Source organism: Lepidochelys olivacea (genome assembly GCF_965140295.1).
Source record: "Lepidochelys olivacea isolate rLepOli2 genome assembly, chromosome: 2".
Classification (NCBI taxonomy): Eukaryota; Metazoa; Chordata; order Testudines; family Cheloniidae; genus Lepidochelys; species Lepidochelys olivacea.
Window position 1 is genome coordinate 174,007,846 of NC_140412.1, and position 27,203 is coordinate 174,035,048.

A 27,203-nucleotide genomic window follows, 5' to 3' on the forward strand; every position below is an offset into this window, starting at 1 on the left:
CCTCCACTGGGAAAAAAACACTTAGCAGCATTGGTTAGTTTAAAAAACATCACTTGAAACTATACGTTCCCCATATGGTCTGCTTTCTAATTACATATGCAAACATGCAAAGAGAAACTCATTCACATCTGCATCCGAATGGAAAGTTAAACACATACTGGAAGGGCTTTAAATATATGGCGTGAATCATCTTTATTCAGGCCACCATGCATCTGTGCTTCAGATAGCAAGTTGAGGGGAAGTGGGGAATCCAGCATCCAGGCACTAGGACTCAATCCTATGCTATGCTGCACTGGTGTTCAAAAGGCAAGAAAAAAAGTATAGTGATCTTCCCTTCCCTACGTAGTCTGAGCGAGAAAGCAAGCAGAACATGTTAATACACTACATCTGGGACCTAGCTAACAACTCAGTTTATGTACCTTATCCTAAAGGACTAGCTGGCAGGTAACAGGAATTTTCCCTCTTGTGCATCTTCTCCGTCATCCCCCTCCCTCCCTTCCCAAACTAAGAAATCTTACCCTGGTTAGTGGAATACATGGGCAGAGATTACATCAAGGACCAGATCCTCAGCTGGTGTAAAGCAGTTAAATTGTATTGATGCCAATGGAGGTATGCTAGTGTGCACCAGTTGAGGGTTTGGCTGCAAGGCTGCTCTCTGTGGCTCATCACTGAAATGATCAGAGCAGGATTTAATCTTTAGGACCAGATTGTGCTCATACAGGTGAACACTTAGTTACCTGCCATTAGTGAGACTACTCAACAGTGGGGTGCACAATCTGTCTTAAAGGGATTTTTATTTTCCGAGGCAAAGAGGAATGTTCTATGGGAGAGAATATGGTATCCTTAATCACACTGCTCAGAACCTTTGCCCCTAGGAAGTCCCACTGAAATACATAAAACTACATATGGAGCGACATGAGTAAGCATATCACAATCTAATCTTATTAACAGGGATTTATTGGGTCATCTACTTTAAATGGATTTATTCTGTAATGAAGGCTGAAAGAAATAGTGGGGGGGAGGGGAGGGACCTCACATTATATTTGAGTGTCTAAACTAACTTGAGTCGATTCCCACTGGAAGAGGAAAGGGCTGATCCGCAGCAGAGCTAAAAAAGTCAGAGCAAAAGAGCCATTGCCTGCAAGGAGCAGTGGCTGGGGCAAAGAGAAACAGCCACAGCCACATGTAGTAGTTTCAGGAGAAGAGCAGCTTAGCCTGAGGAAATTATAAGACATGTCTGACTGCAGAGAGCTGGGTGAGGATCAGGGGCGGCTCAACCAATTTTGCCGCCCCAAGCAGTTGCTGCCGAATTGCTGCCGTGCCCAGAAGAGCGGTGGAGCTGCCGCCGCATTGCCGCAGCGGGACACGGACTGACGCCCCATTCTGAATGCCACCCCAAGAATGCTGCTTGGAAAGCTGGTGCCTGGAGCTGGCCCTGGTGAGGATGGAAGTAGCTCTGGGCTCTAGTTTACCCAATGAAAACCCCTCCTCATCCAGGTGTGAGGGATAATCAATATTTTAAAAATTATTTTGAGATTATACAAAAAGAGCTATGGAATTGCAAATAATTATTGGAGTTCTTTCTACTCTGACACACTGGCAAGCACACAGAGATGCACATATATGTGTACTTTGCACTCAGCAATATTTGACTGTAAGGAACTAATATATCTTTATCACACACACCTTCTTTTCCCATGGTTTTCATTAGAGGCTGGGGTAATGAAATATTTACACCCCAGACTGCAAGCCATTCTCCCTTTACTGAGCACCAGTAGAATCAATGTAAAGTTACTACCACAGCCCATGGGAGACATTTGGTGGAGATATCCATGCAGCTACATACTAACTACGGTTAATGCCCACAAAATTCACCTTTGTGATATAACAGATGGAGCTGCTGTTCAGGAAAGCTCCATGGTATGCATAGAGACCATCCCTACATGGGTTCTCCTTAGACTACCCCCTATGCAAAATACACTGCCTGGTTATTCTGCATTTTGGGTGCTGTGCTCCTGCTGAGCACTGGATGGGCAAGGTTTGAACCAATACTAAATAGTCTCACACCTACATTTTACAAAGAGCTGGTTTTTCCTCTGCCCTTAGCTACATGGATGTTACTGTCACTGAAATCAGTGGCTGAATCACTGGGAGTAGCACATGTCACAGAGGACAGAATTGGGCCCAGTATATAATGTGTAAATTTTGTTTTTATGTTTTAAGACAAAACTTAAGAAAAAACAACATTTAAATACTTCTGCAAAATTCAGACCATTTGATTATTGCACTGTGAGTGGCTTTAATAGGGAAAAGACAGAGGGTCCAAGATGATGAATTATAAAAAGACTGATAACTTTCACACTATACATTATAATCAGTCTATAGCTTTAAATATCTGATTGGGGTTATTTGTTTATTTTGTTTTGAGAGAGAGAGAATAAAAGATGAAAAAATAATTTGGATAATTGTAGGTTTCACATCAAAACTTTCACATGTAAAAACTTTCACATCAAAACTCTAGACTCTGAGTCAGTAATATTTCTGGCGTCTTTACAATGAAAATCAGTTAAAAAAGCTGACTAATGTTTTTCCTGCCATCATAAATTCCTTCAGATATTAAATTCCTTACTTCATTATTACTAGCAGTGAATTATCACTCTGCAGCAAGACCAGCAGTCTTGTACACAGGTTTAAAATATGAGCTCAGACAGACTTCTTCAGTTTAAAATGAATCTCCCTAATGTATAAGCTGGTCCTATCAAATCACTTACCAGGTATTAAGAAATTAGGACCGGTTGATGTGTGAGACAGCAAGTATAATTATGGTAATACACATTCAATATTTAATTTCCTATTTAAAAATACAAATAGAAAGCAAGTAAACTTCTGAGATTGACTCACTTAATTTTATCCTATTTATTTTAAATGATATCTATATCAGCAAATATCCTTAAAATATATTTTATGCAACAACTTTATTCTTATGAGTTGGATTTAAACATGGCACAACTGTGGTATAATGAACATTATGGGATAAAGAGATCCCATGACAATGCTACTTATTCATCCTTACCAGAGTTCTCCATATTGTTCTCAATGAGGTAGTAACAGCTCTACATGCTGTCAGTTTCTTTCTAGTGAGCTCTCTACTACATTTTGAGGACTCAAGACATTGATTCAGATCTTGACTGTACTAGACCTTCCCTCAAAAGTGCAACTTTTAACAAATTTAACAAATTTAATTTAACAATTTAACAAATAAAATCCAATAATGGCAGGAAAAGCAGAAGACGTACTAAAATGATGAGACATAAGAAGTGTCTCTATCTCATGCAACTTTTTGCAAAGTAAAAAAAATTGAAAATATATAAAGTCAGGGGAAAAGCTATAATAGCAGCTCAGGGCCATATTGTATCATAGGTTTGAAAGCAGAATTTTCCATCAGAACTATTGAGGATGTTTGCTTGAAATTTGGACTAATATGAAAATGAATGAAGGCGAAAAGGAAAATTAACCACAGGAGATATATCAATAGATTCTGTTAGATCTGGAGGATGAAGAAAGGGAAAATTTCATCCATATCCAATATTCATTCACCTGCATAGTTGAAAGAACACTGTGGTAGCAAAAAGCAGAGGTTCAGAGCTCATTAAGTTTACCTGATTTTCAACTTTCATATCAGTGGAGTCACCATTTCACTATCTTTTTCCAGTGTTTGGACAGAAGGACAGTGGGAACATGATCCTGAAAATTACTAACCATGTCCTTAAAGTTCAGTATCTGTATAGGACTATTGACTTAAGCGAGACTATTGCATGTTGAATTCTAATCAAATGGCCAAGCACTTAATAGAACTGAGCCAGAAAGCTCAGCACCTGGCAGGTTCAAAGAGCTCAGGAAAAAATTGTATTTAAAAACATTTTACAATAAAAAATTTCTGATAAAAATATCCTGAAAAAAACCTTCAGTTTTTCACTCATCTTTATTCATACAGTTAAATCATAGTTCTCTTGGGAATTCAGCCTAGCAAAATATATGCCACAGTCAGAGCCTAATGGTATGTCTTGCACATGATCAGATCTCTTAAAGGGTCAAACCCTAAAAGCAGCAAGGTCATTGCAATAATCTTGATCACCATTGTTTTTTCATTTTTCATTTGTGCCTTTTGCCTAACAAATTTATGGTCCAAAACGCTGCATATGTATCAGTCTATGAAGCATGGCAAGCAATCAAAAATGAGATGGCTGGCGTCATATTTATATCTCTGGAGCTGTGTGGACCAGTTGTCAACTGAAAAATTATGTGCCAGTCAAAACAAATTGTGTTACATTCCATCATGCCAGCTCTACAGTGACAAATTTCTCCAACATAAAAGATAAGGTTTCAAAGTGATAGGCATTAAGAATCAAGAGCCTATATATATCCATGTTCATTCATGTGTCTCAAACATGCAGCAATGTTTATTACACATTTTTCAGTCAGCCTGCTGAGTTTCAACACAAATTTGTTTAACTCCAGTTAATTATTATTATTAATCTTCCTTGACTAGTACGATCCAGACACCATTACCTGCATGCGCATTATCTTCCATTTTAAGTTATTTGAGGCCACACTCATTAGCCTACCAAAAGTGAACATGTTCATGAACCTTCTGGCAACAAAGTCTCATATGGACTATACACAACTAGACGGGGGTTCTCTTTAGACATAATCTTCCTTGACTAGTACTATCCAGACACCATTACCTGCATGAGCATGTCCAGCATATCACTTCAATTTTAACCAGCAAAAAAGTATTCAAATGACACCTTCCATTTAAAAGATGTTCTCTATTTGTTAAACACATTCACAGAGGTTCCTCAGCCAGTATAAATCAGCAAAACTCCAGGGTTGCAAATCTGGCCTACTGACATTCCTTCCCCTGTATCTTCAGGGTAAATGTTAAACAGAGAGATTGCTTCAACTTTAAACAGCAGATTTTCAAAGGCACAAGAGTAATTAACTGCCCAATTTCCATAAAAAAAAAATCAATGGAATTTGCACTGCTAACACCCCTCTTTGCCTTTGAAAATTTCCTCCTTAGGGTACTTTTTTCCTGTTGCCACATTCATGTTGTGTTTTATGGTTTGCCTCACTTCTTTAAAATTAGTCCAAATTAGTACTATGCCACTGGCTAATTTGTGAAAATTTTGGATGGCTTGTGGGAAGAAGCATGCCTAAGATCTAACTGGCCAAAGTAAGCAAGTTACACGTGCTGACTAGTCCTTATAAAAAATGTTGAAAGTACTCAGTAACAAATACTCACTTTATTAATCAATATTAAAATGGACCTTAGGCATTATCTTCCACACTCATTACCTCTGGATCATAGAATTGTAGGACTTCAAGAGGTCATCTGGACCAGTCCCCTACATTTATGGCAGGACTAAGTATTATCTAGACCATCCCTGACAGGTGTTTGTCTAACCTGCTCTTAAGAAATCTTTAATGACAGAGATTCCGCAACCTCCCCAGGCAATTTATTCCAGTGTTTAACCACCCAGACAATTAGGAAGCTTTTCCTAATGTCCAACTTAAACCTCCCTTGCAGGGCTGTCCTTAGGATTTATGGGGACCTACGCAGAATTATTAAACTGGTGCCTGTGCGCCCGATTTGGGGCACAGCCACCCCCCCCCCCGCTACCACTCCCCTCCCAGCATTGCTGACACACACCGAGCGGAAGTCCGGGCTCACAGCAAAGAGGATATCGAGCCGCCCGGCAGAGAGTTACAGTTCCCCGCAGAGACCCGACCCCCATACCCTCTCCCTCATGCAGAATGAGCCATGCCAGCACATTTGGCTCTGTGAATATGGCCCCTGCCTTTTGCCTAGCAAGGAGACTGCAGCACGCACTGGCTGTGCGGGAGCCGACCTGCTCTTATCTGCTGTCCTAGTTATGGGTGCAGATTCCATGGGTGGGTGCTCCGGGGCTGGAGTGGAGAGGGAGAGTCAAGCACCCCCACGCAAGATGAGAAATCGGCGCCTATGGTCCCGGTGGTGCCCCATATTTTCAGGTACCCTATGCAGCTGCATATGCTGCATATGCCTAAGGACAGCCCTGCTCCCTTGCTGCAATTTAAGCCCATTGCTTCTTGTCACATAACACTAAGGCTATTTAAGACTAAGTTCACAGGGGAAGGGACTGTTATTTACTCTATGTTTGTACAGTACCCAACACAAAAGCTCCGTGACATGGTGGTGACCTCTAGGCACTACATCATTATAAATGATAATAGCCCACATTAATATTAAGTCATTAGGTAATTTCTCGTATTGGTATTATTATATTTTACATAGAAGATACCTGCTCCTGTTGCAACACAGTTATCCAAGTCACAACCCTTTCTGCTGTTTGTCGACAGGCAGATAAAAACACTTTATGAAATACTGCACATTACAAGATAATAACATCCACAAAATAATGTTAATAGTTCTATAACTATTAGGTAAATTACCTGCTTCTGCACAATATTAGAACACCTTTAAAGATGACCTTACAGTATTATGGATAAATAATACCTAATTTTAATTGAATCAGTTAAAATAAAAGAGGCACTTTGTATGTATTACTCATAATAAAATACATCATTAAATTACTTTCTGTAATGGATTCCAGCACTTCTTTATATAGAGAAAGGAGAAGATTCAGAATGTGGCTCGTTATACCTAGCAGTGGCACCGTGGTCTTTGGCTCTTATCTTTAGACCAGGGGTGGGCAAACTACGGCCCGTGGGCCATATCTTTGGATCCGGCCTGCAGGATAGCCACCCCTGTGCCACCAAGGCACCACCCCCCACAGCTCCCATTGGCCGGGAACGGTGAACCGCGGCCAATGGGAGCTTCGAGGGAGGTACCCACAGGCAAGGGCAGCGCACAGAACCCACTGCTCCCCCCTCCCCCAGGGGCCGCAGGGAAGTGGTGCCGCCCTCTTCCAGGAGCGGCACGGGGCCAGGGCAGGCAGAGAGCCTGTCTTAGCTCTGCTTAGCGCTGCTGCCACCCCGGAGCCACTCAGGGTAAGTGGTGCTGGGCCGGAGCCCGCACCCCAAACCCCTCCTGCACCTCACACCCCAACCCCTGCCCTGAGCCTCCTCCCGCACTCCACAGCCCCTCCTGCCCCCCAGCCCCTTGCCCTGAGCCCCTTCCTGCACACTGTAGTAAGAGGAGGCCCTGAAACATAAATTCTTGTATCAGAGGCCCAGTCTGAGGCCTGAAGCCTGAACCAAAGTAAAGCCTGAACCAAAGTACTTCCAGGCAGTGATAAGCAAAGCTGGGCTGTGAGCCAGAGACAGGTCCCACTCACAGAAGTTGGCAAGAAAAGGTTGTTAGAAGCACGTGCACACACACACATAAGTGCTAATGAGAGGAACCTGTGCCAAGACGGCGGCAAGACACTCCACAGACATAACAAGGTACAGGCAGGTGCATCTTAAAGACAGGGTCAAAAGGACAACATGATGGATAGATTTGTTTGAACTATGATGAGTAATCTGTCCTGCAACGGTATAACAGTAGGTCCGGGAGCGCACATCTTTGTCCAGCCTAGGGGGCAGTGGAGTGTCCCGCCACTGACTGAGCTGTATCCATTGCCAGGGAACACAAATTCGTAGTATGCTCTGTAGAGTCTATAGGGAACTATTATTGTGCTACGTTTGACAATAAACCTGGCTCGGGTTCCTTGGTACCTTACCAGAGTCTGTGGTTTTTGGGGGTTCTCTCGGGGTCTGCTGTGTTAGCTATCTGTGCAGAGCTGGGGCAGCACACAGAGGGAACATGCATGCAGCCGACTGTTATCATCATCGAACAAGAGCGGAGCACCATACTGGTAGCTACCACACCTCCTCCCACACCCTGCACTCCCTCCCGCACCACAATCCCCTGCCCCAGCCCTACATTCATGGCCCTTCATGAAATTCCCCCGATGTGGCACTTGAGCCAAAAAGTTTGCCCACCCCTGCTTTAGACTGTAACTTTTTGGGGGGTATATTCACAAGATATTTCCTTGCCTGCATAGTGAAGTACAGTAGTTTTCTAAAATCACCAGGAGCATGTGTTCCTAGAGGAAGGCCCTTAATTGTGTATTTCACTAGTCACTATTAGATACCATTTCTCAAAATACATTTTGTAATGCAGTTTTTTTGGTGGGGTGTGCGGGGTGGCTGGAGTTCTGTGTTGCATATTCCGGACTCAACTCTGCTCTTCAATATGTGCTAAGCACATCCCAGTTTGTCTTGAAGAATCAGATACTTGTACACTTAATACGGAGCCCTTGCAGTTATTTAGCCTGTTGGAAACTACATCTTAAGCACTGTGCACTTGAAGTAGGACACTTTACCAGTGAATAAAGGCAGCAAAATGAACCGATTCACAGAAAATCAGTCTGTAATTAGAAGGGATTAGGATGAGACTTTCATGGGACGCAGATTTTCCCACCTATGTGTACTGTGGGGTTTTTGCATGTTCCTCTGCAGCATCTGGTGCTGGCCACTCTCAGAAACAGGATACTGGACTAGACAACCCACAGGTCTGATGCAGTATGGCAACTCCTAGGTTACAAGTCTGTACTAGCAGCAAACTACAAAGTGGACACTGGAAGCAAGTGCTTGCGTGCCAGGGGAATGAAGTAGGTAGATAAGTGCATGTCTAGTCATTTCTAAATTCTAGACACTACGTAGCTGATCAGGATGGTAAAATACCTAGGTTTATCTGCCTTTGGTATCTGTGGAGAACAGCATTGCTACCTTCAATAGCCAGGACAGGAGTAAACTCTGGTTTAAACCCTAGCAAACTCTATATCTGAAAGTAATAATCTGACATTAATATTGAAAAGCAAAGATATTTAGAATGGGAGTTTCAAATGTGTCCAGCACTGGCCTAACACTGCTCCCCTTGAAGTCTGTGGTAACACTCCTACTGACTTCAATGGGAACAATTAGGCTAAGACTGAGTATTTTTGAACCCTTAGAGTAAACTGTCACTCCACCTGAGAGCTTGGAGCCCACCTTAAAAATGGGTCAGCCAGGCTTACAGCACTGAAGAGATGACAGCAGAATATCAAGGGTGTAATTTAGAAATTTGTTATTGAACTTGAACTATCAGCCTGCTCCCCCCCCCCAAAGTTATTAAGCTTGCTAGTTCCTATTTTCAGGGTTGCTTAGCTCTCAAATCTCTCTCTGAACAACAAATTGACATAGCGGAAAGACCCAAGGGAAAAAACCTCTTTATATCTGGGTCAGTTTAATTAGAACATTGCTTTTTAATTAACCCCAACAGATTCTAACCTTCTTCGGCTCTATTCATTAGACCTTCTTCATGAACTTCCCTCCAATCATGGCAGCTAGCATGATAGTGTAACAAGGGAAAACATATCTATCCATCACTCCGGGGAAGGATTTTCTCTTCCTTAGCAAGCCCTGAATGGAATCTTTACAACTCCCTAGCCCTTCACCCTCCATTGTAACTTGCATGATTGTGTGAGATCCATGATCTTCCACAGCCTGGATTACTGTACTTTCTCCTTTCAGTGTATGCATGTGATTTTCCCTTAACACTACAGTGAGTTCTGCACACACATTGGGAAAGAATAGACTTTTCTGTGCCTTACAAGACAGAGGTAAAAGAGCATTGAAGTTAAGGCACTGTCTTTCAATTTCTATACATGCATGGATTTCAGTCAGCCTTTTTCAGTTACAGAGATTAATTTTGTGGCTTACAGGATTGCTCAGAAAAGAAAGGACTCTTATTAATGTTCTCTCACACACTGAGTAATTCAACGTTGCTTGTGAATAATCAAAGACAAATTGCAAAGGCTGAAACATGAATAATAGCCTCACACTTCCATTCTGCAGAAGAGACCCTCATCATATTATTTCTTTCCCCTGTTTCAGCATTTTTACAGTACTAAGAAGTTATAATGGTAGCCAAATAGCTTTCTATTTTACCACTATGTATGCCTATCCATGACTCATTTGTAAAGGACAGTGCTCCAGCTACACCAGAGGGGACAAGAGTCCTAATTACCACAAATACTACCTCATTCCACATATATGAATAAAAAGATGCATGTGTTCTATATTTACATTATTTCTCATATGTTTCATGAGATCAACTATATAAAGGTTGTGACATACTGTACCCCATGTAACCCCTTGTACCCAATATTCACCACTTTTATATCATTATTTTATAGTTTATACAACATATGCCTTGTGAGGTATCATTTGAAAACTCGATCTGCTCAACATCATTGTATATTATTGTAGCCAATAAAATCAATAATTAATACATTTTAATGAAGCATGGAGGGAAGTTTGGTGAGAGTGTTTGATGCAATGAAAGCATTCAACTCATCTGCATGTGCAATTTGAAGCAGAAGACTGGTGTATAACTTATGATCAGGAATCCTAGTTTTCCACAATAAATGCCCCCCCCCCCAAATTCTCCAATTAAAAAAACAAACAAAAAAAACCACACACATAAAAATCTTTGTTCATCCATGATTAAATGGTACATGGAGTTATAAGATTTTACATATATGATTGTTATGCAGAATTACAAAATATTTCAGTAACACCCACAAGCCAATTACTCAGAAACAAAGGCATACTGGCTCCCCAGCAAAGTGTGAGAGCCATTATCTGTTTAATCGGACATCCAAGGGAAGGGGGGAAGATACAGACAAAAGAATTTACAATTCATATGAAGGACCATTTGGAGAGCAGGTACACCATGGAACTGCATGACCAATGACCCAGCAAGGAGTTTTTCAGTGAAAAGGGGAAAAAGTACTACCTCTTCTTCCCAATCTCTACTCACAAGAGCAAGATCATTTGAAAGACACAGAACCATCACTGAATTGGAGGGACTAGTCCTAACTGGTTTTAGAGTAGCAGCCGTGTTAGTCTGTATTCGCAAAAAGAAAAGGAGGACTTGTGGCACCTTAGAGACTAACAAATTTATTTGAGCATAAGCTTTCGTGAGCTACAGCTTACTTCATCGGATGCATTCAGTGGACTTTCCAGTTAGCATGGTCTGCTGAAAGTTTTTGGGTGAGACATACCTTTTTGCTTTTTACTCTTATTTAGCTTGGTAAAATTTAGGAATTAGATTGTGATTTTATCTTTTATTTCTTTGGTAATCAATGATGACTTTTATGCCTGAACACTTATAATCTCTTAAAAATCTATCATTCTTTAGTCAATAAACTTGTTTTATTTTTTAATCTAAACCTTTTGTTTTGACTGAAATCTCTAATCAGGTTATGCTGGGGCATAATCATTTCTTTGATAAAATGACAAACTATTAATGAGCTTGCTCTGTGCAGTAGTGTTCTGGACACTGTAAGATGCACATTTCTGGGTGCAAGGCTGGGACCAAGAATTTGCAGGTGTTAGCCTGTATGTAGCTCATGAGTGGCTAAAAGAGCACTCACGTAACTTTGCTGGAAAAGTGCATTTTGGAGGTTGGCCCGCAACCTTTCTGTGCATATGTTGCTTTTGGCATTAAGGAATGACGTTAGTTCATGCTGCCCCTTTTTAAGCAAGGTGCACTTTACTCTTCCAAAATGTCTCATTTGAATTTTAGCACCTGATTTGCAAAGATGATGTAACTTGGCCTCCTTTCCTTCATTTGTATCACTGAACATGCAAACACCTGCAGGAGCACTTTTCCAGCACTAACATTTGCATGTCTTTTGACCAAATCCAACATCCACACAAGCAGATGATAGAGTTTATGTTCACAAAACCCATTTTGGAAATCTGTATCCAATAAAATCAATAATTAATACATTTTAATGAAGCATGGAGGGAAGTGTAGGTGAGAGTGTTTGATGCAATGAAAGCATTCAACTCATCTGCATGTGCAATTTGAAGCAGCAGACTGGTCTATAACTTATGGTCAGGGATCATAGTTTTCCATGATAAAACCCCCCAAATTCTCCAATTAAAAAAAAAAACACATAAACATCTTTGTTCTTCCGTGATTAAAATGAAGCACTGCATTTTAGTTCCACTGCATTTTAGTTCCCCTTTGACATTCATAGATTCTATCTGCCTTCTCAATGGACAGCTTGATGATTCTTGCTTTTCTGTACGGTCTCCAACTATGTGAAATGCAAATGGCTATCTTGGTCCTGTCCCTGTTGAGTCTATGACAGGGGTGGCCAACCTGAGCCTGAGAAGGGGCCGGAATTTACTAATGTACATTGCCAAAGAGCCATAGTAGTATGTCAGCAGCCCCCGTTCAGTTCCCACACCCTGCTCCCAGCGCCTCCCGCCCGCCGGTAGCCCCGCCGATCAGCACCTGCCCCCTCCCTCCCCTCACTTCCCCATCAACTGTTTTGTGGCATACAGAAGGCTCTGGGAGGGAGGAGGGAGGAGCGAGGGAACTGCAGACTCAGGGGAGGCGGCAGGAAGGGGTGGAGTGGGGGCAGGGCCTGTGGCAGAGCCGGGGGTTGAGCAGTGAGCACCCCCCGGCCCATTGGAAAGTTGGCGCCTGTAGCTCCAGCCCCAGAGTCGGTGCCTACACAAGGAGACACCTATTAACTTCTGAAGAGCCGCATGTGGCTCCGGAGCCGCAGGTTGGCCACCCCGGTCTATGACAAAACTAACTTAAATGAGAGCAAGACCAAGCCTTAAAACTCTGCTTCATTTTGTCAATATTGCCAATGGGTGTTTTTCCCCCATCTACAGTGCCGGGCATAATAAGGCATGTGAAACAATAAGAGAATGGAAAGAGTAAGATAATTAAATCTGTTAGGGATTCACAGTCTAATACTCAACATTGCAATTGGATCCTTGCACATACATAGAGTTCCTTGGAAATCAGTGAAGAAGTTATTAGTTATTTTAAGATCTAAATGTTTTAAAAGTTGAATGCTTATTTTAATTTGATATATAAAATAAGCCAATTATGCAATTGAATAGTTTTGTATACAAATGAGTTACAAATAGGAATATTAACACATCACTAATACATTCACTGGGTCTTAGTGAATAGATATGGTTTGGTGATGCTTCATTCTTAGTCTGTTCCTCCAACCCCACTTTAAACTGGCTTTTTCTGTTTCTCTGTGTTTTGAATAATAAGAGTACCATTTTTCCTCTCTCTCAAAGTTACGACTTCCAGGATTGGCATATCCCTGCTGCACATTAGTAGTTTTTCCTTTTTTGCAGCTCTTTTCTCCCTTCACAAAGACAATTTGGGGGATCATTGCTATGTTCTCACTGCAGCTTATTCACACAATAGCTTTTCCTACTGCCTCATTATTTCATCAGCATTTGAAAGGGCCTGTGGTTTTAGACAAGTGGTTAGTGTGAATGTTTTACTTGTGCTTTTTAGCATCACTTTTTAAAAATATGCATTTTTATGACAAGTTTTTCATTAGAATCAGATTGTTGAAGCACAGAAAACAAGCACTGAGGTCAACTGAGTGGCAATCACAACTCCATCCAAAACAAAAAGGAATGCAAATGCTCACAGAGCTAAAATGGACTGCATAAAAAAAAGCAGATGTGCCTTGTTATTGACTCAAAAGGTGAGGCATAGGCAGAGAGCAGTATGCAGCAGGATGTGGAGCAGACAAAAGTGAGACAGAGATAAGAAGCAAAGAATAATATTTGACCACCACCAAGAATCGCAATGAGGGGGACGAAAGCCCTCACTACAGGTTTTTTCTCTGCAACTCAAAACAACTTGTGAATGATGAACTGAGCCTGAAGTGGTTTTGCATTCAAAAAACGACCACCACAGAGAATGCAAGTTGCTATTGTATGAAGGTTTTATTGGTATTAGTATGGGGCTGTATTATTCATGAGTGCCAAAGTGTTTTCATTTGGACTCATTCAGGGTATTAGTGAAGCCAAGCTTTTCAAGCAGATAAAACAAAAGCATTACTTTTAAAAAAAAATCTCCCTAAAACACTCTTAAGAGTTTTTGTCTATAATGCATGTGGCATACACAGGATGACACTGTGTGGTGCAAAGGTTTTATCAGCATTAATTTGGGATGGCCTGTATAATTCACTAACGGATTTTCCACTCGTGAATAATATGGCTATTCCTGATATTTTCATTGGAAAAATAATAATTTAGTAGATTAATAGAATGTAAGGACATAAGGGACCTTTAGATCATCTATTCTGACCTCCTGTATATCACAGGCCATAAATTTGACCTAGTTACCCCTGTACTGAGCCCAATAACTCTGTTTGACTGAAGCATATCTTCCAGAAAGGTACCTGGTCGTGATTTGAAGATTTCAACATTTTCACCGTTTATGACTTCATAGACAATGAGACACCCACCCTGACCCAATATAACCAAATCCTACTTATATTACAGCACAAGCTTTCTGATGGCTAACATTAAGCTACTCCACCACATTCTCATAGGGCACAATACTGATGGTGGTGCAGCCATCCTTCTTCCATTCAATCTTGGAAAAGGCTTCTTTGGAAAAACAAAATCCTCTGACTGTACCCGTTTTGTCAGAGAAAGCCAATATAGACATCACGTTAATTCACAGATCTGCAGCCAGGTAAGGTTAACAAAAAAGAATAGATAAAAATGCTATCCAGTATTGCTCATCACCTTAGGAGACTAAAAATTCCACACTGACAAAGCCTCTGACACTATGGCCCCAAATCCCTTCCAACATGAGAGTTTCACAAGTGATTTCTGTACACACATAACAGCACTGGTCACAGCCTGGCTCTAATTAGACTTAAAGAAATAGACTTGGAGAACACAAGAATCACGCCGCAGTCATGGACAGACCATTACCTCTTTCCAGGTACAGTTTAGGTCCACCCCTTAAACCTAGCAAACTTTCTGGTCCCTTTCCTGTGGGCGTAGCAAAATTCCTGACCATTCTCAGAGCAATCCTCACCCAGTCAACAAGTCAGTGAGTGGAAACATAAGTTAAACTTTATGACCTTCAACCGGCCAAAGCCATCACCACAACGGGCACCTCAACATCAGAAGCTGCCAATCTACTTCTTAAAGGGCATCACCTGCCAAATGGCTGACACTAGCACCTACACAACATACATGGAATTGAAAATACAGCTCTCCCCTTTCACACAACAAGACACGCACAACACGCTGAGAGAACTCAGTCACCCCGTGTACCTCAGATCCATGAAAACAGTCGGGAACACATTAGATCCCTATGTAAAGAGGTTGTTGGAATCATCTTTGAAAAGGGAATTCTATCCACCACCCTAAAATCATGCCGCAGTGTGCCAAGTACTCGAAAAACCATAACCTGATCCGGTGAACCTTGCCAAATATTCCCCAGTATAGAACATCCCATTTTTAGAAAGGTAATTGAAAATAAATATGAAAGTTATCCATGATTACATCTGTCCATGGCCAAAATCTGCTCTGTTGAGCTTTAAACCAGGACATAGAACAGAAACAGTGCTGATTGCACTAATGGATATCTTCCTCTGTCCATGGGCGGGAAGAAAACATTCATCTCATTTTATTTCATACTCCTTTTATTGGTTCTATCTATAATATTTTATATATTTATTATATAGGATTGTCATAGAGCAAGAGTCAATAACCCCCCCACCCCTGCCCCGCAACTGATTACTCCAGGCTTTTCAGGCCATTCAATAATGGGCAGAACTTCTCCGCCATCAGGACATTCACTTGTGGAGTTCCATCAGCCTCTTATTTCCCTCACGCTATTTGTCATCTGTATGAAGCATCAGGGGGAAGTTGTGCCACATGAATACATATGCCAGAAGCTTCTTAATGAAAGCCAGCTCTACATTTCATTTATTCAGTGATAAAAACTCTATCATGCAGCTGTCCCAGTGCCTGGATAAAAGGCAGTACAAGAACCCAGGCAACAGTGATGTGTTGGTGGTAAGTGTTTGCAGAGTTAACCACAAACACCACAAGCTCACCCCTTTATCAAAAGAGTCTTCCCACAGATCATCAGTTTGGCTCACAGCTGTGGAGAGCTTCTGGATTCCTCACTGCTGCTGGATACTCAAACTAGCTACAGTGGCCAAAAAACACCTCCTTCCTTCTGCTGCCAAAAGTGCACCTCTGACCTCCTCGTTTACGCAGTCTACTGTGATTATGTCCAATGTTCCAACCCTTCAAGCAGCTTCTGAGAGTTGCCAATTATGTTACATTAGTTAAAACAAGCCACAAAGGAGGTTTCTTTCTTTGCCTGAAAAGTGGACTTTCTTCTCTCAATTAAAATACTTTTAGGTACAAGATGTGCAGCATTAATTCTTGTGCCAGTGAAAAATTTAAGGTCTGAAAGCTTGGGAACTGTCACAGATAATATGCCTTATGCCAGTGGTATTCTGTGAATCTTCTTTACAATGGGATGCAGCCCATTGATTTCTTTTCATAGCAGGTCATGAGTTATCAGACTTTATAACCTTGACACTGTCTATATGAAAGGTATTGTAGATAATTTTTTGAGTGTTCTAAAATGAATTAGTTAACATTTTTCTTTCCCTTGATGCCTCCTACTTAGATTGTTATTAAGACACGCTATTTTTACAGGAGAAAGAATATGAGAAAATGGTATCAATACATTTTTTAAGAATTCTGAGAGCTTTCTTATCCTCCCCTCCCCCACCCCCGGCAAAATTGGTGTCAAAATAAGTGACGGTGCAGTGCAAAAGTTTTATCGTCACCGTGATGGCATAGTTGACATCTATGCCAATCACTAGTTGACTAACAATTAAATTTTTATGACATATAATCATGTGTTCTTATATGTCTCTCTGTGTTTTACACTACACAATAGACACATATGTATACACATATATTTTTAAAAGATACTGAGAAGTGCAAATTTGTACAGGTGTAGTACACAGCAGATTACTGACAGAGAACAAAATATATAAAACTAAAGGCTTCCAGGATCAGTAATATTGTAATTTATATTGTAATGGCTAAAGAGTAGGATTTAATTTGATAATTAAACAACCAACCAAAAAACCCAAGAATCATGTTTTTTTCTCTCCATGGTCCTTTTATCTCTGGAATTAACAATTTAGGTTTATATTTTAAGAAACTGTGTCCTTGCAAACATTGAATGTCCTGTATTCATAATCTTCTTCAATTGCCAAGTTAAAAAAAAAGCACTCAAGAATCTTTTCCCTTATTGAAAATTCTCCTTTGTTAATAAAACTACAGTATATAAATATTGGATTATGGATAATGCTGTAACATAAATAGACACCACCCAGTAGTTTAGTCACATAATATGACTCACTTTCAAAGTGATAATTTGACAGATTATATCCTCTACAGGTACCAAATTCACACTAATATAGGCAGGTGCAACTCCATGTAGAGCTATTAAAGTTACAGACACATATGCCAGCTGTGAACGGCATCACAAAGGGTATATAAAATATTTAACAGAATGTGAAAGAAAAGTAGTCACAAATACAAACCACACATTACATGGCATAAATGTAAATGGCTGTATTTTGGGGGCAAAAGGTAGTGACACATACAAATGAAAAGGAATGGCAAAATGTCTCTCTTTAAATAACACTTTCATATTGAAGGGTAGTGGTAAATTCTAGCACAAAAGGGCACAAGAAAACACACTCATAGTTTTGTATATTAGGTCCAAAGAAAACAGGGAGGTCATGTGGAAGTATCTTTATATCATGTCATCATCTCTTTCAAAAGGTAAAGACTAGCTTTAAGATGGAAATCTATTTAGAGGGTATTAGTAGAGCATATCAAGTAGTGAATCTATTTATGGATTTACAATTGTTCATAAATGTGATTTACTTCTGTCTTCTCATTCATAACTACATCACCAATGATACCATTTTCCAGAGCCAAGTGATTGAAAGTGCTGTATAATTTGATTTTTTGTAACTTGAAAGGCCCAGTTTTGTGGGCACAGGTTCTAGATTTACAAAAGTTTGATCTGGTCTAACAATGGGCTGGTCAATCTAGCAGAGAAATTTAACGATCCAACGGCCGGAAATTGAAGCTAGACAAACTGAGACTGGAAATAATGCATACATGTTTCATGATGAGAGTAATTAACCATTGGAACAATTTACCAAAGGTCTTGACGGATTCTCCATCTCACTGGATTTTCAAATCAAGACTGGATGTTTTCCTGAAAGATCGGCTCTAGCAACTCTGTGGGGGAAGACCTATGGCCTATGTTATACAGGAGGACAGACTGGGTGATCACAGTGGTCCCTTTTGGCCTTGCCAATGCCATTGGCTCTGGCTGAATCCCAGTCACTGCCTGGGATGGGAGACTTTGTATCCCCCATCCCCACCTGTGTATCCCCTTTTCCTTCCCACCTTATTTCTTCTCTTTCCTATCCCTCTACTTTTTCCTTCTGTCTAATAAAAGTCTGACTTAGCTGGCCATGTTTTGCTACACTGAGCCTGTGACTAAAGAGGTCTTTAAAAGCAATGCCCCAAATAGTGTATTGCTGGTATGAATTTGCCAGGTCTTGGAGTGGTTAATAAGACCATGTGCTATGCCTGTGTTTATCGTGCAGTGAGGCCACAAATAAGAATCAACACCAGAGTTACATTTTCTCCCTTTGCTGTTCTTTTCTCTCCCATTTTATGCATGTCTTTTTTATTCCAAGCAGCCAGGAACGGGGAATTGCGGCCAGTGGGAGCTGTGGGGATGGTGCATCAAGGCATGAGCAGTGCACGGAGCCACATGCCCCCCCCCCCAGGGGCTGCAGGGACATGCTGGCTGCTTCTGGGAGCTGCACAGGGCCAGGGCCAGGGCCAGGGCCAGGGCAGGCAGGGAGCCTGCCTTAGCCTTGCTGTGCCACCTAACAGGAGACGCTCGAGGTAAGTGCCGCACAGCGGGAGCCCGCATCCCAACCCCAAGCCCTGAACCCCCTCCTGGAGCCTGCATCCCGTACCCCCTCCGGCACACGAATCCCCACCCACACTGCAACCCCCTGCCCCAGACCTGACTCCCTTCCCGGAGCTAGAACCCTGTACCCCCTCCTGCACCCCAAGACTCTGCCTCAGCCGGAAGCCCTCTCCTGCCCCCAAACCCCCGACCCAGGCTCAGCCTGAAGCCCCCTCCCACACTCCAAAACCCTCGGCTCCAGCCTAGAGCCCGCACCCTCTCCCGAGCCCCAACCCCCTGCCCCATCCCGGTGAAAGTGAGTGAGGGTGGGGGAGAGCAAGCGACAGAGGGAGGGGGGGATGGAGTGAGCAGGGGAAGGGGCAGGGCCTCAGGGAAGGGGCAGGGTAGATTCTGGGTTGCTTTTAAATTCAAAACGTGATCTTGTGCGTAAAAAGGTTGGAGACCACTGCTGTATAGCAAAATCCAAATCTTGTTTAAAATTCTTTAATGTTGGACAATGACAGGGTGATGTTAACACCTTTAACTGTTTGGGTACATTTATTCTATTTAAATTAATACAGCAGGTTGTGCAAATTTTTCACATCAAAACCTCAGACCTACTCAAAAAGAGCCTGGGGCCAAAGTTTCATTATACTCATGACACTCAGGCTGTGTTTGCATAAGACTAGTAGTCAATTCCTCTATACACAAAACTGTGCAAAATTTAAAAAAAAAATTTCAGCAAAAATATGAAGTGTCAGGAACACCTAAACATTTCATCAGTTTGTGTCGATTTCGCCAAATTGTTGTGATCAGAAAATCCTAACAAATAAAAAAACACATAAATAAATCCCATTTTGAAAATTTCATTTTTTAAATTCACAATTACTTTTAGTTTTGAAATTTCCTTTAATTATATAAAAATAAAAACAAACAATACACAAAATTGAAATGAAAATTTCATTTCAGCTTGAACAAAACTTTTCACAAGACCCAAGTCTTTTCATTAACTTTTTGATTCACTGAAAACGTTCAAAAATTTCATGTCCAGTTCAGCCTGAAATAATCCTGCCACCCCACGATTTTTTAGAATTGCTAGCAAACTGAAACATCCACTATTTACTGAGCACTATTTCTATAGCTAGGAAATTGTTAAACATTTCTTTCCCAATTGACATTCTTTCCTGCCTCCAAAAATAGCTGTCCTCCTCAACAATTCCCAAATTTCTTCTACCTACCTCTTCTAAAGACAGATAACGTAAGTAATGGGGAAGGGTGTAATATTAGAGTGTGCTGGGTTCTAGGAGACCCTGAAAGGTGCAGAGAAGGGCCATGTCTTGGAGATTTGAGTTTTCAGATTCAAATGTCCAACTAAATTTAGAGGGATGGGTTTAATTACATCCCCTCTGAAGAAAACTGCAAGCACCAGTTCACCAATCCCTTCCTGAACCAAGCCTTGCGGAGCCCTAACACTTATGCATGAAACTTCCCTGAGTATTAAGAAAAACGAAAGTTCCTAAGCATACATCTAGTTATCTTAGGGTTCAATCTGATGCTATTAGAGTGAATGGCAGACTTAATTCCACTTGCCAGGACTACAGCACATTTTAAGGCACACTATTAAACAGAGTTGCATGCTGTCTGGTGAAAACTTCACATTGGCTCAGATATTTTGAAGATAGTAGTCACCTTAATACTGAAAATTCAGCCCTACAAAGTAGGGGTTGAGTTCAACTTTTATGGGGTTGGAGTTTAACATTTTCAAGTGCATGTTTCCTTATTTTAAAGCCTTTTTTTGTTTTTGTCTCTTTCGATGTAATGACTCAGCAAGAGAAGATTTCTTCTTCTAGATAGTGCAGTCACCTGGGGAGCCCCATTTCTCAGTGATGGTACTATGAAGTAACAAATATCTATATTTCTTTACAGTTAATTTGATTAGTGATATCTCTACTTCCATGATGTTATAAAATAATTCAACATAACAACTGAGCTATTTTCCCTTAGCTATAGAAACAGAAACAGAAAGAGAGTTAGTCCTCCTGTCATTGACACTTGTGTAAATCAGGAATTGTTTCAATACCACCCATGAAAAGGAATATAGAATTAGGTATTGGATATGTACAAACTGAAGTTTCAAACAGGGGTAGTCTTAGACTAGTACATCTCTTGAAACTGTTCAGAGGCAATATTGTATTAGAACTTGTATTAGAAAAGCTAATAGAGACATGTAAAACTGAGGTTGCTTCTTTATGTTTATTGTCTGTGTAACTTGTATGCATTTACTTTTCCTTACCATTTCTAAGTTTTCTATTAATTAAACATTTTGTTTATTTTTACTCCAAATGGGTCTCTAGTGTGCAAACTAAGTGTGTCCCAAAGTGAACTGATAATTGAGAGTGGATTTCACACTTGAGGGGTGATGAATCAGCGGGGAAAAGTCTGAGTGTCTGTTAGTTAAGAACTCGGGGAGATGAATTTGGGGAGACTCATGACCAGAAAGGGTTGCTGAGGTCACCTTTTAAGGAGTAACTAGGCTTGTGGAAGCCAGGGTGAGGCCTTATGCTTGTCGGTTAACTGCTGGTACCAGAGTTCTGAGCCATGGTAGCATAGCATTAAGGAATGCAAAGTTTCAAGGCAGATAGTGAAAGAATTCCTTATTGGATGGGGTGATTCCCAAAATGTCACAGCAGGGTAAGCTGAGGTAATGATCTGGTTGTTCCATGATCAGGGAGAACCTGGCTTGGGGGATTGAAAGGTGAGGGGAGGTCTGTCCCTCTGATTTTGACTCTCCCTTCTTTTAGTTTGGGTGAAATCCCTCTATAATTGCTGCACAAGGATAAGACTCAGTGGACCTCCAGGGACCATAGTTGAGGCCAAGAAGGGGAAGGATCTTCTGTACATAGAATTCTCTCTTTTGAAGTCATGTGAGATCATTCTACCTGAAACAGCATTAATTTACTTCAGGTTTTATGCCTGCAATCTCCATTGAGAGGGTGTTGGGAGTATTTGGGTTTTTTTAAAATGCTAATTGGCAAGGGTGTCTTTCAAAGTTCCTTCCCCACTCTGAACTCTAGGGTACAGATGTGGGGACCTGCAGGAAAATCCCCTAAGCTTATTTTTACCAGCTTAGGTTAAAACTTCCCCAAGGTACAAACTATTTTACCTTTTGCCCTTGGACTTTATCGCTGCCACCACCAAGCGTCTTACAGATATATAACCGGGAAAGAGCCCGCTTGGAAACGTCTTTCCCCCCAAACCCTGCACCCCCTTTCCTGGGGAAGGCTTGATAAAAATCCTCACCAATTTGCATAGGTGAACACAGACCCAAACCCTTGGATCTTAAGAACAACGAAAAAGCAATCAGGTTCTTAAAAGAAGAATTTTAATTGAAGAAAAAAAGTAAAAGAATCACCTCTGTAAAATCAGGATGGTAAATACCTTACAGGATAATCAGACTCAAAACATAGAGAATCCCTCTACGCAAAACTTTAAGTTACAAAAAGACACAAAAACAGGAATATACATTCCATTCAGCACAGCTTATTTTATCAGCCATTTAAAGAAATTATAATCTAACACATATCTAGCTAGATTACTAAATTCTAAGACTCCATTCCTTTTCTGTTCCCGGCAAAAGCATCACATAGACAGAGAGAACCTTTGTTTCCCCGCCCCCCCCCCCCAGCTTTGAAAGTATCTTGTCTCCTCATTGGTCATTTTGGTCTGGTGCCAGCGAGGTTATCCTAGCTTCTTAATCCTTTACAGGTGAAAGGATTTTTCCTCTGGCCAGGAGGGATTTAAAGGTGTTTACCCTTCCCTTTATATTTATGACAATGTCATTTCAGAATAATTCAAGAGGAGGGGAAGTTGTATCTGCATAGAGAATGTTATATGTGATATTATATCTTCCAAAGTCAATGGGGGAGGAGCAGAAGACATAATGGAGCACAGAGACTGATGAAATGTCCACGGTGTGGGGAGAGGTGGCAACTGCCCACTTTCCCAACTAGCAAATGAGACCCCTGCTGATTGGGCTATCTAGGAAGAGACATATGTTTCCCATAGGGAGAGGGGAACCAGAAGAGCAGTACAGAGGCCAAAACTTCTACTGGACTGGGGATCCCATCCTTGCAGATTCTCAGGATCCACAGATTTGAGAGGTCGGAATCCTTTCCCCATCTCAACCTCAAATCCCCTTTTAGTTGTGAATTCCACAAGGTCAACCTCACTATACGCCTTCCACAATTTCTTTTGGAGGGAACAGTTTTGATATTAATTTTCCAATCTCTTTCCCAAGTACCCACAACATTTTAGTACAACATTTTACAGAAAACATTTCACCAGACTACTAAACAATCATTAGGGTCAACACCAATACAGTATTGCTGTGCATCAAAGTTGAGATTTGGTTTAAAATAAATAATTAACATTTATTTTACATGAAATAGATAGAGTTTGCTGCAGGTATATGAATGTTGGGAAGGAGAGATCTCTTACCTCCTCTTTTATTCAGCTTTGCATACCCTGGTGCATAGCTACTAGCCATAGATGATGAACTGCTGAAGGAGGAGTGGGATAATGCTGAGAGCAGTGGTTCATCACATTTTTCTGAAAGACAAAGAAAATAAATACATGTATTTCCACATCGCTGTTTAATGGGTCAGACACACTAGAGAGAATCTATACCTTGGATATCTTTCCTAGTTACTTGTGTGCCCCTTATTATAAGAGTATCTGAGAGCATCACCATCGCATTCTAGACTCCGGAGTGCTCGGGAAGTACTATGATCCCCATTTTGCAGAGGGCGAACTGAGGCACAGGCAGTCGACGAGGGATAGTGCCCTAGCCACTTGGGTGTACTTCCTCTTCTTAAGGATGCATAGATTAAAAAAAATACCCTCCCACATTTGAAATATCTTTTGGCAAGATAAAATAAAGATAGTAAACATAATTAGAGCAACTATCAGATTAACAGAAGACAATATGTGCACTTTCAATGCTTGGTGAAGGTGTTAATAACCTGACTGACAATTTTATTCATAATTTATCAAAGAAAATAATTAAATTGTGATCTCTATATAACTACAGATTGCAGATGCAGTGAGAAAAAATGGAAAGCTAAGGGATATAATATGTCCTTTTTTAAAGTAATCTTTCTAATCCTTTAAAGCACTATCCATCTATTTTGCATAAAATAAAGAAGGTTAACTTGGGTGTTATTGTCCAAGATGGAGAAAAAAAAAACAGAATTTCTGCTTTGTATAATAAAGAGTTTAAAACAAAATCCTATTGTTGGATCAAATTATGTAAGTAAAGGCGGAAATGATTAGCTTTAGATACCTCAGCTGCTTAGAACAATTAATATGCAGACCTTTATTCTAGTTTCTCTAATATTTCTGCGCAAGTGTGAAATATATGAGTTTTAATACTCTCCTACATCTTAAGTACAATCTCACTGCAGAGAAATTAAAAATAACTAAATGTTTTAATGCATACACCCCAGCAGAGGCTCTGCTATAAAAGTAAAACATCTCCTATTTACATGAATACAGAAAGTTAGCTCAATCCCAGATGGGCAGCATCTCTACCACAAAAACACAGCACTTCATTTTGGTCCAATTAGAAGACCATGATCAGGGGAGAGGCTAAAAATGGTTCTTGCATGTAGAATGAATTAACTGTAACCTCAAGAGAGGGTGTTTACTATGGGTCAAATAGAGATCATGAGTGAGGTAAGTCATTTATAATGATCCTGGTCAACTAATATTTCCAGTCAAAAATAATTTCTCCCTTTCTCTTCCTGAATAAACCAAACGTATATCTCTATATAATGAAAAAAATGTAAACAGTTCCACAACTATGAAACAGAACAATAAAACAGAAGGGGATTCTGATTAAAACTAATTAATATTATGACATTTAACAGTCTAATTTAGATGTCCTCACAAATTAGCTATCATTAGTTAAGAAAGGGTGGGTGGGGAGAATATATTTCATACTAGCATAGAAATATAGGCAAACACTAGACAAAAGGACAACTGTTAGTTGTTCTAATGACTGTAAAGCACATAATTTCTATCTTTAATGCCATAATTGAGTTTAGCCAAATAGAAAGAGGGGGAGATTTATTTTAAATTCTATTTGTTCATTTTACAAAACAGAACTTTTGATTTTTGTTGTTGTTTTAGCCCTAATTACACAACAGAATGCAGACAGACAGATCTCCGCATTGTTTCAGAGTGAAGTTCCAGGCAGACACAGAGGTATGTCCAACACACATCTCATTTCAAGACCAGGGCCTCAGACACTAATACAGACATTAATTAACTGAGTTGATTTGTGTGTGGAACTCAAGTTACTTGAACAATCACCATAATGGGCATTGTTCACATGAAAAGTACAGTTTAGGCCCCAAATCTATTTATTGAAAAATATTTTATTGTTGTTGAAAATTTAATTAAAATGTAGAACCCAAAAATTAGACATGCTTTTTTTTCATAAATAGGTGCATAGACTTAGGCTAAGTCTATATTTAGATGCTGTAAGAAATGGCTTGATTTAAAAAGTGCTGAACACTCATTTGCTGACACTGGCTTCTAAGAATATATCGGCCTGCGTAGAAACTTCTGGTGGCTCAGTACTTTTGAAAATCAGGCCACATGCATGCTTAAATGTGTATGTAGGAGTCTAACTTGCAAGTCCTATTTTTTTTAAAAAAATCTTGGCTTACATGCTGATCTCATTGAATCCTGAACAGTGGCATCACAACAGCACATGAGAACTGGAATGAGCACTGGTTCAACTGCTCATTATAAATATTTTCAAAAACTTAGACTTTTTCCCCAGTCAGTTATTCATAAACAGGACATTTTCTAATGTATTTGGTAATTGTAAGTATTTGTCAAGTAGTTTGTATAAGGAATTTTTGGCCTATAGCTTGTTTGCAAAACTGTTTATTTCCACAGTTCATTTTAGTGCTATGTGGCCAGCCATGTAAGTCATATGACATTATCTCTGTTCCCTGGTTGGATGGTTGAAACATTTTCAGAAGAATATTTAATGACAAACTGCAACTAAGAAAGAAACTTCCAGGACAAGTTTGGCTAATAATCAATAATAAACAAGATCAAAAGTCTTTGAATATTGAATACTCACTATTAATGAATAATATGATTACATTGTGAGTTGATCTTGTGACTTTAATTCACAAAATGTTTCATGCATCAGGGGCTCTGTTTTCAAATTAGTTTCTTATCTTACACTACTTGACCAACTCTTCTAGAAACTAATTACAAACCAAAAGTTAAATTGGCCATCAGTTACAATGGATGACATAAATAAATAAATAAATACATAAAGCTGTGTGTGTGTGAGTGTGAGAGAGAGAGACTTGTTTTTATCTTGTCAGTGTTCCTTCTGGATAAATACCATATACATTTGCTTAGGAATCAACACACCTATTTTACAAACCTCCCAGAAAGTTGCAGTTCCTACTTTATCTCATGTACACTAGGACTGAAAGATCAACTGATGTAAGCACAGAAGAAAAGCTTTATTATGATGAGGATGCTTCATTCTTTGCACATTCAGGCCTCCTATAGACAAAGCTTATATTGAAGAATATGTGGTTTTTAATATCTTTTTATCATCAAATTCTTAACATTATGTGCCTTGTCTCTGTATTGCCACATTTTCTGGACCATAAACCCTTTTATGCAATATTTCCTCTGAGGAAAAAATGCCTGCATCTTGATAGAAAAAAAGAAGAAGTAGGAATGAGAAAATCTATTTATAAAGTACATTAACAAAATACAATAGATCTCTCTAGTGTCAGAACTGGATAGAGATCATTGAACACAATGGGAAGCAAAGGATAGATTCTTAAGAATATTTGTGGAATAAAGGATTTATCCTGATGGCACACTGAAAAATATGAAAAAAGGTAAAGTGGGACATTTTGACCGAGTCCTTCTTTCCAATAATGATCTGTATCGGAAACCTAAAACTGGATTTTAGGCAAGCTGTTCAGAGACAGCACTCTACAGATGAAAGAGATGGCTCCACAGAGCAGGTGCTTATCAGAAGCTCTGTTCTCTCACCAATTCTGGTAGCCAATGAGAAGATCATAACATATAAGGGCTTCTCTTCCCATTTGGAAATGTCCATTACTGCTACTGCACTTTAAATAAATCACAAGAAAAATATATAAACATGATCAGAAATGGTGCTAGTATTGAAATCACTGTCCCTTGTATGTGTTGTCCATGAGGGCACCTCGCATACTCTCTCCCAAAAGAGCAAAGGAATGAAATAAGGAAGCCTAAAACA

At 40.1% G+C, this 27,203-nt stretch overlaps 1 protein-coding gene across 1 annotated transcript in view; it reads right to left on the reverse strand.

Annotated features, from left to right (window-relative positions):
- CNTNAP2 (contactin associated protein 2) overlaps positions 1-27,203 on the reverse strand; it is a 1,667,645-nt gene that overhangs the window by 1,127,946 nt on the left and 512,496 nt on the right. Inside the window, exon 2 of the mRNA XM_084620442.1 lies at positions 23,372-23,482. Within this exon, the coding sequence (XP_084476568.1) occupies positions 23,372-23,482 (111 nt within the window). The remainder of the gene's footprint in view (positions 1-23,371; positions 23,483-27,203) is intronic.